The sequence below is a fragment of the Naegleria lovaniensis genome (assembly GCF_003324165.1).
Source record: "Naegleria lovaniensis strain ATCC 30569 chromosome Unknown tig036, whole genome shotgun sequence".
Taxonomy (NCBI): Eukaryota; Heterolobosea; class Eutetramitea; order Acrasida; family Naegleriidae; genus Naegleria; species Naegleria lovaniensis.
The window spans coordinates 77,631-90,808 of record NW_025407856.1 but is presented as its reverse complement, the minus strand read 5'-3'; the positions used below and the strand labels follow the sequence as shown (position 1 = coordinate 90,808).

At 37.4% G+C, this 13,178-nt stretch overlaps 8 protein-coding genes across 8 annotated transcripts; 4 read left to right on the top strand and 4 right to left on the bottom strand.

The window, feature by feature from the left end:
* On the top strand, positions 1 to 1,372 carry C9374_008355 (uncharacterized protein; the record flags this gene model as incomplete). Its single annotated transcript, XM_044698422.1, has 3 exons — positions 1 to 247; positions 412 to 604; positions 649 to 1,372. 3 exons carry the CDS (start codon positions 1 to 3, stop codon positions 1,370 to 1,372), a joined length of 1,164 nt encoding a protein of 387 aa, XP_044545474.1.
* An 85-nt stretch (positions 1,373 to 1,457) lies between these two features.
* Positions 1,458 to 2,678, bottom strand: C9374_008354 (uncharacterized protein; the record flags this gene model as incomplete). Its single annotated transcript, XM_044698421.1, has 2 exons — positions 1,458 to 2,352; positions 2,416 to 2,678. 2 exons carry the CDS (start codon positions 2,676 to 2,678, stop codon positions 1,458 to 1,460), a joined length of 1,158 nt encoding a protein of 385 aa, XP_044545473.1.
* A 320-nt stretch (positions 2,679 to 2,998) lies between these two features.
* On the top strand, positions 2,999 to 4,666 carry C9374_008353 (uncharacterized protein; the record flags this gene model as incomplete). Its single annotated transcript, XM_044698420.1, has 1 exon — positions 2,999 to 4,666. One exon carries the CDS (start codon positions 2,999 to 3,001, stop codon positions 4,664 to 4,666), a length of 1,668 nt encoding a protein of 555 aa, XP_044545472.1.
* A 76-nt stretch (positions 4,667 to 4,742) lies between these two features.
* C9374_008352 (uncharacterized protein) lies at positions 4,743 to 5,778 on the bottom strand (the record flags this gene model as incomplete). Its single annotated transcript, XM_044698419.1, has 3 exons — positions 4,743 to 4,954; positions 5,005 to 5,508; positions 5,583 to 5,778. 3 exons carry the CDS (start codon positions 5,776 to 5,778, stop codon positions 4,743 to 4,745), a joined length of 912 nt encoding a protein of 303 aa, XP_044545471.1.
* A 195-nt stretch (positions 5,779 to 5,973) lies between these two features.
* On the bottom strand, positions 5,974 to 7,761 carry C9374_008351 (uncharacterized protein; the record flags this gene model as incomplete). The annotated part of the gene is made up of 1 exon (XM_044698418.1): positions 5,974 to 7,761. The coding sequence occupies one exon, from the start codon at positions 7,759 to 7,761 to the stop codon at positions 5,974 to 5,976; it is 1,788 nt and encodes a 595-aa protein (XP_044545470.1).
* A 711-nt stretch (positions 7,762 to 8,472) lies between these two features.
* On the top strand, positions 8,473 to 9,242 carry C9374_008350 (uncharacterized protein; the record flags this gene model as incomplete). The annotated part of the gene is made up of 3 exons (XM_044698417.1): positions 8,473 to 8,564; positions 8,668 to 8,872; positions 8,937 to 9,242. 3 exons carry the CDS (start codon positions 8,473 to 8,475, stop codon positions 9,240 to 9,242), a joined length of 603 nt encoding a protein of 200 aa, XP_044545469.1.
* A 19-nt stretch (positions 9,243 to 9,261) lies between these two features.
* Positions 9,262 to 11,254, bottom strand: C9374_008349 (uncharacterized protein; the record flags this gene model as incomplete). Its single annotated transcript, XM_044698415.1, has 2 exons — positions 9,262 to 10,301; positions 10,354 to 11,254. 2 exons carry the CDS (start codon positions 11,252 to 11,254, stop codon positions 9,262 to 9,264), a joined length of 1,941 nt encoding a protein of 646 aa, XP_044545468.1.
* A 338-nt stretch (positions 11,255 to 11,592) lies between these two features.
* C9374_008348 (uncharacterized protein) lies at positions 11,593 to 13,098 on the top strand (the record flags this gene model as incomplete). Its single annotated transcript, XM_044698414.1, has 1 exon — positions 11,593 to 13,098. One exon carries the CDS (start codon positions 11,593 to 11,595, stop codon positions 13,096 to 13,098), a length of 1,506 nt encoding a protein of 501 aa, XP_044545467.1.
* Positions 13,099 to 13,178: the final 80 nt, after the last annotated feature.

Genomic DNA, 13,178 nt, shown 5'->3' with positions numbered 1-13,178 from the left:
ATGTCGTTTGTGGTTCTTCCTCCTCAAACCACAACTTCCTCTGCTGTTGGGTCTTCAGGATTGAATCATGGAAATGTACTCGTTGGTTCCTCTTCATCATCCTTGGAGGGAAATAGTTCCGATCATCGTCCCAATGTTTTGTTTTTAGGATTTAATCAAGATTCATCATTGATCGGATACGGAACTGATCGTGGATTTAAAATAATATCATGTCTGTATGGACATTATAAGAATGAATTTGATGTTAGTGAGTATTAAAGATTATTGTTGAAATGATGATTCAAAATTGAATGGTGGAATGAATCCATTGGTTTTCGGAATGAATGTTATGAAATACTATAATATTCTTAATTCATGAAATCATGATGGTTAACGGTTTTTTTTCTAAATTTGTTTAATTACAATGAATAGAGTTTATTGATGGTGGGATTGGATATGTTGGATTTATGGATGGAGATAAGGATATGGTTGCCTTGGTTGGAGGTGGTTATAGACCTGCCTTTTCTAAAAACAAATTAATTTTTTATAATTTTAAGGAAAAGAAGGTTGTGAACGAGCTTTTGTGTCCAAGATATGTGATTTCAGTACATTCCAGACAAGACTTGTAAGTTTCAATCTCTTTACAAGATTTCCTTACTGTTGGTTCAGTTTTGTGGCAGTGTCAGAAGAAATGATTGTCTCGTTTGACATGCAGACTCGAAAACAAATTCATTCTTGGAAAACAGGATTTAACACTCGTGGATTATGTTCCATGGTCTATCAAAAGGATCAACAACAATTTCTTTTAGCATTTCCAGATGAAACTGTGGGGTCTGTAAAGTTAGTTCGAATTTGCTCACTCTCGTATAAGATTGTTGAAGAAAAGGTGATAAATGCTCATGAATCTTCCATACGATGCTTCCAACTGAGTTATGATGGGTCTCTTCTTGCGACAGCCTCTGAAAAAGGCACCTTGATTCGACTGTTTCATACATCATCCGGTGAAAAGAAGGAAGAATTCAGGAGAGGAAATACAACTTCAACCATTTACTCGATATGTTTCAGTCACGATAACAACTATGTCGCCTGTGTGTCATCTAATGGAACTTTACACATCTTTGTAGTTGATTTGGAGTCTTGGAAAAACACTCGTAAAATCACGAGTAATTCTTGGTCAGACTGGTTCAATAACTTGTACAAGGCAGAGGCTACCTCAGTTTTTAAACAGCGAAATATTGATGGAGTGGCTATTTGCTCGTTTGATCCCAATGACGAATCAGTGATGCTATGTACAGATAAGGGCGTTTACATGAACCTTAAATTTGATTGGAGTTGCAGCTCTGGAACGTTAAATGAGGAAGCAGTTGAACATCAAATGGCAAATATTGATTGAGGCCTCATTGTGTGTAATTTAAGATCACTCACCAATATTTTGACTGTACATAAATCTGTTTGTAAAAAATTTATTCTAAGGCTGATCATTTTGACTTTTGTTTGATTAATTTCTTTAAAGCGTCCAAGTCGTCTGAAGAGAACACCGATTCATAATTCACATTTTTCAGTCTGGTTGAGTGTTTGGCCATGGTTGAAAGAATTTGACTTGTGAGTGGTGTGAAATTATTTTGCTTTGTTTTCTTGTAATATTCTAAAACGTTAGCCGGAGAAAGCATAATAGCTAAATTTTGTTTACAAAATTGAATGAGTGCCTCAACCTTCCACAGCTGAGCTAGTTCGAAAATTTCAAATATGTTATCTTCTGTAATAGTACAATGATTAGTGTAACAGAATAATATAGCTTGATATAACGAGTCAAAAGAAATATTACAATCTAATTCCAATGAGTTTCCACATTCAATAAGCACTTGGTACAAATAGGAGGATCGTGTAGCCAAGAGGCCCTTATGAGCTGGTATTTGTTTTGAACTGTCACTCTTAAGAGAAATGTTTACGTCTGAATATGTGTTCATTTCATCTGCCTTCGTCAATAGTAATGAGTATTCCTCCCCAAGTGCAGTCATTGTTGGACGATCAGGCTCAAAGAGACCCACGAGCTTGATAGTATCAATTTCACTCCATGCGTTCGTAATTTTTAAATCAACTCTAACTCTTTTAGTAACTACAGAACTTGTCAAGGTAGGGCAAAAATCGCGTGCTGTAGTAGCAGTCGAAGTTGTGACAACACTTGAATCTTCCCATAACACCACCCATTCCTCTGATGAAGATTCTGAGTCATAAACCATTGCAGAAATTTTGGATGTGGATCCCGTACCAAGAACTTCATACACATGCACTTCGTTGACCAATACTGGAATTTCAAATTCCACTTCAATCCACTCGTTTCCATTCATACCAGCAGGACACCATGCAGAACCACTGTATGAATCAGAATTTGGAAAAGTTCAATCATGAATGGAAAAGACTTTTCTTGAAACATACCTATCTCCATAATGAGGATAACTACTAATGCCTTTCGTAACATTCCTAGCAGACCATGCAGGAATGGGTGCATCCTCTGTGAGTGGCACACCCGAGTCATTATATTGTGAACTATATTTGAGTACTTTCTTGGGAAATTGTTGCAAGGATTTGGATTCAAATTTCAATTCCATTTCCATCATGGAAAAGTCATTGCTGCTTGAGTTACCTCCGATACCAGTAACTTTTTGAGCAAAATTCTTCAATAATGATTTCAAGGCCATGATGATATAAATAACAATGATCCAAAATGGATGGAATGATATGATCTGATTGAAAGAGTGATAGGATCGGGATGAACTTGCACTTCTGATCGGAAAGGCTTCAAGTATTTTTTTTTAAAGATTGAGATGAACCACAAGTTCATTTAAAGATGAAGTGTTAGGTACTGCAAGATGCACTTTGAAAGGAAGAACAAGAGTTGGATGAAGAACAACTCAGTGGATTTAACTCAAGAGCGTTATATTCTTGAATTCAAATTTTTGAAATTCAAAATTTCCAAAAAGAGTCTCTAATTTAAACTTTTTTTAAAAAAATACAACGAATGATCGGAAAGGCCTTGATTGTGGTATTACTTGCAGTGGTGGTGTACCAGACTTTACAAATTCAAGAATATAAACAGCAATTGGACAAGTCTGTTGGAATCAATTCATCTCGGAATACTGAACAAGTTTCATCGAAAACAATCATCCATGATGAAAAATCAAAAGCTGAGAATACGGACTCCACCATTCCTTATTCAACATTTACTGCAAAACATTATGATAGTATTTTGAATATTTTGGGAGGTGATCAATCCAGATTATTCAGCACAAAATTTGGTCCAAAGGATGACAATCAAACTCTGACTGTAGAAAAATACACGATTGATGCTTCACATTTTCATAGAGGAAAGGCTGATGTTGTTGTCTTTCCAACAAGTAATGAAGAGGTCTCGAAAATTATGGCACTTTGTGTCAATGAGAGAATACCTATTGTTGCACAAGGTACTTTAACTGGACTTGAAGGAGGCGCTGTGCCCTACGAAGGAGGTGTTGCCCTAAATTTGAGATTAATGCGTTCAGTGATTCGTATCTATGAAGAGGATTTGCAAGTACAGGTCCAAGTTGGTATCAAAAAGTCAGAATTGAATGAATATTTGGAAAAACAAGGCTTAATGTTTGCAGTTGATCCTGGATCAGATAGCAGTATTGGAGGACAATTGTCTACTGGAGCTTCTGGAACCCTCTCCATTGCTCATGGAACTATTCGTGAAAATGTCATTCAATTGAAGGTTGTTTTACCAGATGAACAAGGAACAATTATTACAACCAAGTCACGTGCACTTAAGAGTAGCACTGGCTTTGATTTAACTCATCTATTTGTTGGAAGTGAGGGTTTGTTAGGAATTATTGTGGAGGCAACTCTTAAAATTATTGCAAAGCCAAGTAAGGTTTTGGCAAGTCGTGTCATTTTCAACACGATCAGTGAAGCTGCAAAGACTGTCATTGAAATCAAATCGAGAGGTGTCTCTCAGATGGCTCGATGTGAATTAATTAACAAGTACGGTATTATGGCTGTGAACAAGTTGTTCAATAGAACCTATGAAACCAAGCCAACTCTGTTCTTTGAATTCCATGGCTCTGATGAAGCCTCTCTCAAAGTTTCCTCAACCATTGTTCAAGAAATTGCTCAAAAACACAATGGATATGGATATCTTGCAACTACTGATGAAAATGAGCAAAAAGAAGTGTGGCATGCCAGAAGAAATGTCTACTATGCTGCTTTCAGATTGAAAGAAGGAAAGAAAGGAGACGTAAAGTTATATGTCACCGATGTTTGTGTTCCCATTAGCAAGCTTGCACAAATCATTGAAGTCAGCGAAAAGGAAATTGTTGAGTTTAATGAGAAACAAGCAAATGCAGGAAATTTCACACTCCCGCCTGCCATTGTAGGACATGTAGCAGATGGTAATTTCCACTTTATGATTCCATACCTTGATAGTAACAAGCAAGAATTGGAAGCAATTTTGAAATTCAATGACGAATTAGTCCAGAGAGCCATTCAACTCGAAGGTACATGTTCTGGAGAGCATGGTGTAGGTATTGGAAAGCAAGGTGGACTCTCCATTGAACATAGTCCAGAAGCAGTTGAATTAATGAGAACCATTAAGAAGGCAATTGACAAGAATCAAGTATTGAATAGAGGAAAGGTATTTCCATGTTGTGACTAAATTTACACAGTGAACGATTACTCGTATCATCACTACTAAAATATTTATTTTCCATCAAATCTCTTGTTCTGATACATTATTCCACAATTTCTCCACCATTGACATGAATCGTTTGTCCAGTAACATACGAAGAGTCCTTACTTGCCAAATAGACATAGGCAGTCGCAACTTCAAATGGCTGACCAGCTCGTTTCATGGGTGTTGATTTTCCAAATTCCTCAACCATTTCCTTTGAAAATGTACTTGGAATCAGAGGTGTCCAGATCGGTCCAGGAGCCACACAATTCACTTGAGACAATAATGAGTAATATAAATTGAAAAACTTTAAAAAGACTCACCTCTAATTCCTCTATCGGCAAGACTCAATGCCAAAGATCTTGTAAAGGTCGTATTCGCTCCCTTGGTTGATGAGTAATCAATCAATGACGATTTTCCCTTATATGCTGTCACACTTGTCGTGTTAATAATCACTCCTGTATGATCTGGTAAATAATGCAATGCTTCTCGTGCCATATACATGTACGCGAAAATATTGGTTCGAAAAGTTTTCTCAATTTGTTCATCACTAATTTGAGTTAAATCTTCTTGAACATGTTGAGTACCTGCATGATTTACTAAAATATCCAAATGTTTCAATTCCTTGATCGTGCGTTCCACTGCTTCTTTACAGAATGCTGATGAAGTGACATCTCCAGGAATGAGAAGACATTTACGACCTTCTTTTTCAATCAATTGTTTAGTGAGATCAGCATCTTTTTGTTCCTTGTCGAGATAAACAATGGCAATATCTGCTCCTTCTCTTGCAAAGAGTACACATATGGATCTTCCAATACCAGAATCGCCTGACAGAGTTGGAAATTGTGGTAATGAAGCATGTTCAAAAGTAAATATATTCAAAAAAAAGGTCAACACTTACCTCCAGTGATTAAAGCAACCTTTCCTTTAAGCTTGTCAGATCCTTTGTAATATTCTGGATCGTCGTATTGTGGTTCTTGCATCATGGCATGTTCCAAACCAGCGGTGGCATGTTGGTGAGGCTCTTGATGAGGTTGTTTTTCGACTTCTTTGCCAGAGAATTGGGAAGGCTTTTCGTCAGAGACCTTGGATGACATGTTCTTTTCTGAAATTATTCTTGAAGATTAATCGAGTCTACAATGTTGATGTGAAAATTATAGGAAATTTCTTGTTTTATTATCCTTATTTGGATAATAGCTTTTACAGGTATAAGACTTAGAGGACCTAGTTAAACGTTAGATTTGCAAATATTTACAAATATCAATAAATTAAATAATAATTAAGGGAATGGGTTAGTGGTATGAGTAGTGTTGAGGAGGACTGTTGGAAGCGGATGAAGTCGATCGTTTAGGGTAATATTTCTTATTGTTGTTTCGCTTCTTATATTGATCTGAAGAACTGCTATGGAAATGCTTTCCTCTGTGGTTGGATGAATAAGAGTGAAATTGATGACTGTTTTCTTTAGATCCATTTTCGCTAAGAGGATTTAAGAACACCTCGATTTGTTCTTCTTCGTCAATAGTTGATGAAGTTAGTAAGTCGTTGCTTGCGCTTGAAGACAGTACGTTTTGTGGAATAAAACAGTCTTCGTTTGGAGATGAGCTACTAGAGCTGCTAGTGGAACTCTTATCAGACAGAATATAAGTCCTCGAGAGAGGAGGTACCATGCTTTGTGATCTTCCACGCCGTTCCTCTAGGTTAGGCGGAGCACTGTCGGCATTCACAGAAGAAGAACAACTGGAGGGAGTCATTGGGCTAGAAGTCATTGATTGTGAGAGAGCTCTGTATCTTCTGTTAGGAGAAAGGGACGCCTCAATTTCCAAGTAATCTTGAACTGTGTTTAAAAGTGGCCGATAAGATTGAATAAATTCTCCAAACGAATTATCCCTAAAAGGGTCGTAATATTCGGAAACGGTAACTGGTTCGTCGAAAATATGGCCATCATTTAACAATTTCTTGACAATTTCTGCAATGGTAAAGCAGTCACAGAGACCAGAATGATGTCTTCCAATAAAATCAATTCTGGATTGTTCAACCATAGATCTGAGACCACGAACGATTGCGTATGGATAACACTTGACATATTCCTTTCTTAAATCATAGAAAGTTCTAAAATAAGATTCAAAGAACACGCCTTTTGTTCTCGCTTCTCTAATTAAAAGGCCCTTAATATCCCATTCGCTGTCAGTCAGAATGCAGAATGTTTTTCCTGTATTTAGGAAGTTGTTTTTGACGTAGTTATGGAAATTTTGAAGAGCAGCTTCCAAAGAAATACCTTCTTTTTGTAAAATTTCATCTGTTATTCCTGTCAATTGCACACAAAAAGGTGTTAGAGATGTCGTCATGATTGGTTTGACATAATAGCGCTCCTTGTGAACGATTTCAGATGTTGATAGGTCCAAGACCACGAATGGAAACTCAATCATCTCTTGATTATCTCTTGTTATTGTTGGATTCATTCCAGAGTCACACGTGGCCTCAAAGTCAATAATAACCAAATAATCATATCGATGTCGAGGTTGGTTCACTTCAAATAATTGCTGATTTTGTTGTTGGAACTGCTCGAAATCAATGTAAGATCTAGATCTTGGACTCTTTGTGTATTGCTTGTTGTTGTTATTTGGTGAAGTGTTAGGACCATTGTTACGTTTGTTACCATATCGTGGTGAGTATCGGTTGGATTTGTTTGATGGTCTGTTGCCATTATTGTTTGATCTCGAGTTGTTATATCTCCTAAAGTGATGGTGTTGTTGATGGTTGGTGTCATCATTAACTTCAATGGGGAACATGCAGTTGTCTTCTTCACTTCCGTCAGTGCTAGCTGCTATTGTGTTGGAAGAAGAGGATGTGCTACTACTCTCCAAACATGAAGATAGTCTATCAGTACTTTCATTGTTTCCGTTATCGCCAGAAACGATTGGAGATGAGCATGTGTCCATAGCATTCGGATTGGAATGGGGAACAATGACAGAGTGATTTCCATGGTGATGATGATGAGAAAGATAACTACCACGTGATTGTTGTGGTGTTGCAGTTGTTTTGGTAGGAGTTGTTGTGGCTTGACGGTGTTGATAGAACATGAGAGGTTATTGTTGATTGGTTATTATTGGTTCTTGAGCTATACGTAGAGACGTGTGTACCGAGAAGCAATCAATACCTGAAAAATCATGTAAATAAAACAGTTTCAGATCAATCCGTTGAAATCTTTCCTCTGGTGAATATCAATGAATAGGTAATATTCACTAGATTTGAAATTCAAGGCTTGATATTCAAAGAGCCAGTGATGATCAAAAAACCGTTAAAATGATGTAGGATCAATATGATGATGATCAATTCAAGCAAAAGCCAAACAAAATCACAGCAGCTCCTCACCCTATCAAAAGTATGGTGTCGTTGGTAACAGCAATTTCGTTTTACCAATAATTTACTATTACGTTTTACTTCGTAACCGTAATATTAAAACAGATAATCGCGTACCAAAGCTTTGATGGTGATATCCTCACAGCGTGTGATGATGATGACGGTTGTTTGTGAATCTCAACAACAAACAGCAACAAAGCGATTCTTGTTGTGAGTTAAGTGAAATTCACCTCAGACGTCGTCTTTTTCTTTGGAGATGATTTTTTTTTAAAAAGCCATCCCGCTCGGAAGACTGAAATTGCAGTTGTGGTGATGATGATGTTATCTTCAACATATTTCAAGAGGTGAAGATAAGCTTCCGATGATTGTAATACATTTTAGAAAATTATTTCTTTGGGAATTTTAAAATCATTTTTAGAATTATTGAAAAAATGCAAACCAAAGAAGAGTGTGTCTTGACATTGGTTTCAAAAGTGCTGGATTTGCAAAATGATCGGATTTTAGCTTACAAGCAATTTGAGAGGTGTGTTCTTCAACACAATGATGCGGATCATGATGAATGTATTATGTTTTTTATTTTACTAAATTTTACTATTGAATTTTAATATTTGCATTTCGATCACCAGTTCGTTTAAATCGTTTAAAGCAAATCCGAACGATAAGATTGAAATTCTTAAATATCAACGAGTGGTTGAAACCACGACACAGGAATTCCAGGAAATTTCGACAAACATAAGAGGTGTGCAACAACAATTGAAAGATTTGGGACAAGATAAATTCTCCACAATGATCGATAATTTACAAAATTTGGAAAGAGACAAACTACAAACTGTGAGTATTGTTATAATCTTAATAACGTGACAAGATAATTTCGCGCCCACTTCGAACACATTAGACAATCTCCATTCAAAAAATAGAACTATCCTGTGATGAAGAAAAGAAGAAATTGGAATGTGATCACGATGAAAAAACGTGTCAACACACTCATCACAGTGACGAAGAAGAATTGGGAGGAGCCAAACTTCTCATGCTTCAAAACGACTTGAAAAAGTTTAAACAATATCATGCAGAATTGATAAACTCAATTAACGAAATATTGGAGGAATTTAAATACGATATCGAGGACTTGAAATCAATAGTGCAAGATCAAAAAGAAATGAAAGTTGATGTACAATCAGAGTCAGGTGGAATTTTTATGTAGTCTATTGTATAATAACAACTTAGTATTCTCTTAGAGCTATTGGAATGGTACTCTTCTTCTTAGCAAGTTTTTGAGATCGAGGACTTAGCTCAGGACTGAACGTGCATTCACTTGGCACTTCTTTTTCTTTTTTGATTTTGATTAATTGTTCTTTCCTACTCGTTTTTTCTTTTTGCCAAAGTAATAAGGATTCCACTGATCGTTGCATGGATTTAGAGTTGTCATTAATTTTTGGAGAAAAACTAACATCCTTTTTAAGGTTATTATTGAATTTGGATCTAAGATCTTCCAGTCGTTGCTGCCTTTCCTCCTCACACAATTTCATTCTGTTGACAAAAGTATCGTTAGCTGGAGATGAAGGCCTTTTGGAGCTTCTTGGAGATCTCGGAGTTTCACTCGTCGATGATTCATCTTCTGGAGGCTTTTTAATGGTGTACAACCTTTGAAAGACCTCCAGTGCTGAATCCTTTTTTCTTGGTTTTGTATCGATCGTGCTGGCCTCATTTTCGAATTTAAACGCTGGCTGATATGAATTTTGGGATGGTGAGGAAGGATTTGGTAACGGTTGATGTTGTTGTGGCAATGGAGTACGAGGCGAGCTTGGTGGTGGCTTTACGTCACCTTCTGGACTTGTACCATCAAAAGGTCTTGCACCTAATCCTCGTTTCAGGGAGTCATACACTCTTCTTCTTTGGGTGTGAGACGTCAAACTCTCTTCCTTAATTCTTTCAGCAGAATCTAACGTCTTTTTGAGGGTGCTCATGGACTCCTCAAATGTCAAATCTGCCATTTTCTCATACTCATTGGAGCCTGGTTCCTTCTTTTCACTTTTCTTTGCCAAGGCTTGAGCTAACATGAACTCATAATATTCTCTAGGGTTTTTCGCTGGATCTGGCAATTTAGAATCGTTCTCCTCAAGATTGCTTTCATCGTCTGAGGAGGAAGATGATGAAACGTCATTTAAAAATTCGTCTAGCTCCAATTTATGTTTCTCGAGAAGAGATTGAGATCTTTTCTTGTCTGACGCTATTGGTGATTGTTTGGACGACTTTGGCGATTCTAATAACCAGCAATCTTATAGAACGTTAGAGTTAAACCTACAACAACTTACCTTTTGCGTTCTCAACAGCTCTACCGTAATGACTGCTCACAGATGAACTCAATTCTCTTTCTATTCTCGGAGAACCCACCCTATTTTGAAAGGAATGTCGTGGAGAAGATTGTTGCTCGATGACTGGTGATCCTCCTTTCACAAGGTTTGCAATGAAGCAGGAGTCATCCACTCGTTGAGTTGCAATTTCATTCAGAGAATACTTTTCCATCATTTGTTTCACTAGTTTAACGCTCGAGGACAAGTAAGAATCGAAGCGGAGAGGTGATCCAGTCATTGTGTTCGTTGTTGAGCTTGATGTCGATTTGGTTTGTCTTGGAGAGGATGGTTGATTAAAGGAAGGAGAGGAAGAAGGAGGGGCCATTGGTTTGTCGTGTTGTGTTGGTGATGAGAGAGATCTGCCTAGGAAAATCTTCTTTTGAGGTTTCTCATCCTTATAGACTTCGTTGTTGCTCGTTGGAGAGGTATTGCTGTTGTATATTCTTGAGATCATACCCAACGAATCATTGTTCTCCCTAGGTGATAATGTAATATCTCCTCCGATCCTTACTCTGTGTTTTGTTGTGTTATTTGATGAAACGTTCTTTGAGTAAGACATTGGAGGTGAATTGGATTCATCATATTCTACTTGTACACTCTCTAGACTACTCTTTTCATGAATGGCACTGGTTTGCTTTCTTTTGTCTTCTTCTGGAACATTGTTTCTCTCATCAACCAACTTCTCATCATGAAAAGCCTTAACTCTCTCACGATTAAACCCTGAGAGCCATGCTTGTGCCAAGCCTCTTCTAGGGGATTCCTTCATTGTTCCTTCCTCGATCTTTCTTTCCTTACTGTTCTCCTTCTCCTCTCCGTCCCCATAAGCATGAAGATTGTGAGAGGCCATGCTGTAAATTGGCATTTTTTTGGGTGTTTGCGGAACGCTCTAATCATGGATGGAGAACGTTTGTGATATAACGACATTTCATGCGTATATGACATTGCAAGTTTGTTGCTCACCTTACTTATGAAAAACATTCCACAGAGTAGGAAACTGTATATATCCTGAGCGGCAATTGAAATCAAGATTGAAAACAACTTCAACTCTAGAGTTCATCTTCAAGGTTCATCCTGACCTTTCTTTCAAAAACAGCACTGTTAAAAATAACACACTGCTGAACCGGTTCAAAGTCCCAATCCAATCCAAAAAAAACACACAAACCACACCTTGTCGACACCTCCCCAAAGCTATTTCCAGAAATGAAAATCTCTCAAACTGCATTGCAAAAATTTCAAGGATTGTTGAACTCTGTTTCTCCACAAAGTATCAATGTGAATGTCAAGATTGATGCTGGTCATTTGCCTCGTGAAGACGTTGGTATTCAATGTGAAATTCCATTTCTTCTCCGAGTGCTGTTTGGAGACTTTCCAACTAGCGATGATCAGCGTTCATCTCACACTCCTGTCAATGTTTGTATTGTTCTCGATGTCAGTGGTTCCATGGATGAAGGTTTAACGAACAATCAATCAGGAACAAAATTGAGTGTATGCAAAACAGCGATCAAGGAATTGGTCAAGAACTTTTTGAACGATCAAGACACTGTCCACTTGGTCAAGTACTCTGATTCTCCTTCTACAGTATTTACTGGAAAGAAGAAATCCACAGTCGAATTAGCTACCATTGATAACATTCGAACAGAAGGATCTACCAATATTGCTGATGCCATTCATTATGCTGTAGATTTGTTAAAGAAATCTGAAGCTCCAGGAACTAAATTAGTTGCATTCTTTAGTGACGGAATGGCCAATGTTGGTGAATGTGATGTCAATGTATTCGGAGCTTCCTTGATCAAAAAGTTGAAAGAGTTCGATGTCGAAGATCAAGTTCACATTTCTTCATTTGGTGTTGGTGCTGAATATGATGAGAAATGGTTGCAATCCATTGCTCGATCTGGTAAAGGAGAATACTATTATTTGGATTGTGACGAGAGAGCAAAGGTAGCTTTCGAGAGATCTCTTCGCAAATATCAATATCAAATTGGAAAGCAATTCAACATTAAGGTGACAGGATTGAATGGAGTGAGTGTCAAGACTTTCAATCAAAAGAATGATCTTGCTTCGTTGGTGGGCGGACTTTCCTTGGGAGGTGTCTATTGTCGTGATTTGAGATTTGTGGAAGGTGTTCTGGTTTATAATCCTCAACAAACATTCAAGACTCAACCAGAGTTGATTGAGGCGCTCAATAGAGGTGCTGGTGTTCCACTCTTAAGTGTTACTTATTCATACATTGATATGCAAAATGGTCAATTGAAAGAACATACTCTCACGTATGTCCATTCCAAATTTGCAAACTCTGCTTCGGAATTACCTGCTCTTGTAGCTCAATATGAAAAACAAGGAGAGAGAAATGAATTCATTGTACAAAAGACAATTTTGCAAGCTGCTGACCATCAAGCTCAATTCAACAAGTATATTGAGGAACACAACAGAGAACAAGCGCTTATTGAAGCTAAAATCATTGAGGACATCTATACAAAGGTCTTGGAGCATGATGATTATGGAATTATTGAGCAGTTATTGACTCAAGCCAAATTGCAACGCGATGAATTGGAAAAGAAAGGCATCTCTCAGTCCTTCCAAAAGATGGTTTCCAAGAATGCAAGCGTTTGTTTAAAGGTTGCCAAGAAAGAAGAAAAACAAGCTTATGAAGAAGAGTGTGATGAACTCTATGATGAATGTGAGGATGCTTATGGTGGATTGTTTTAAAGATCGTCATCGTATCTTCATTATTAAACGAATCCATTTTGTGTAAAACTTAATGATTCAATGAATCCATGTTGACACAC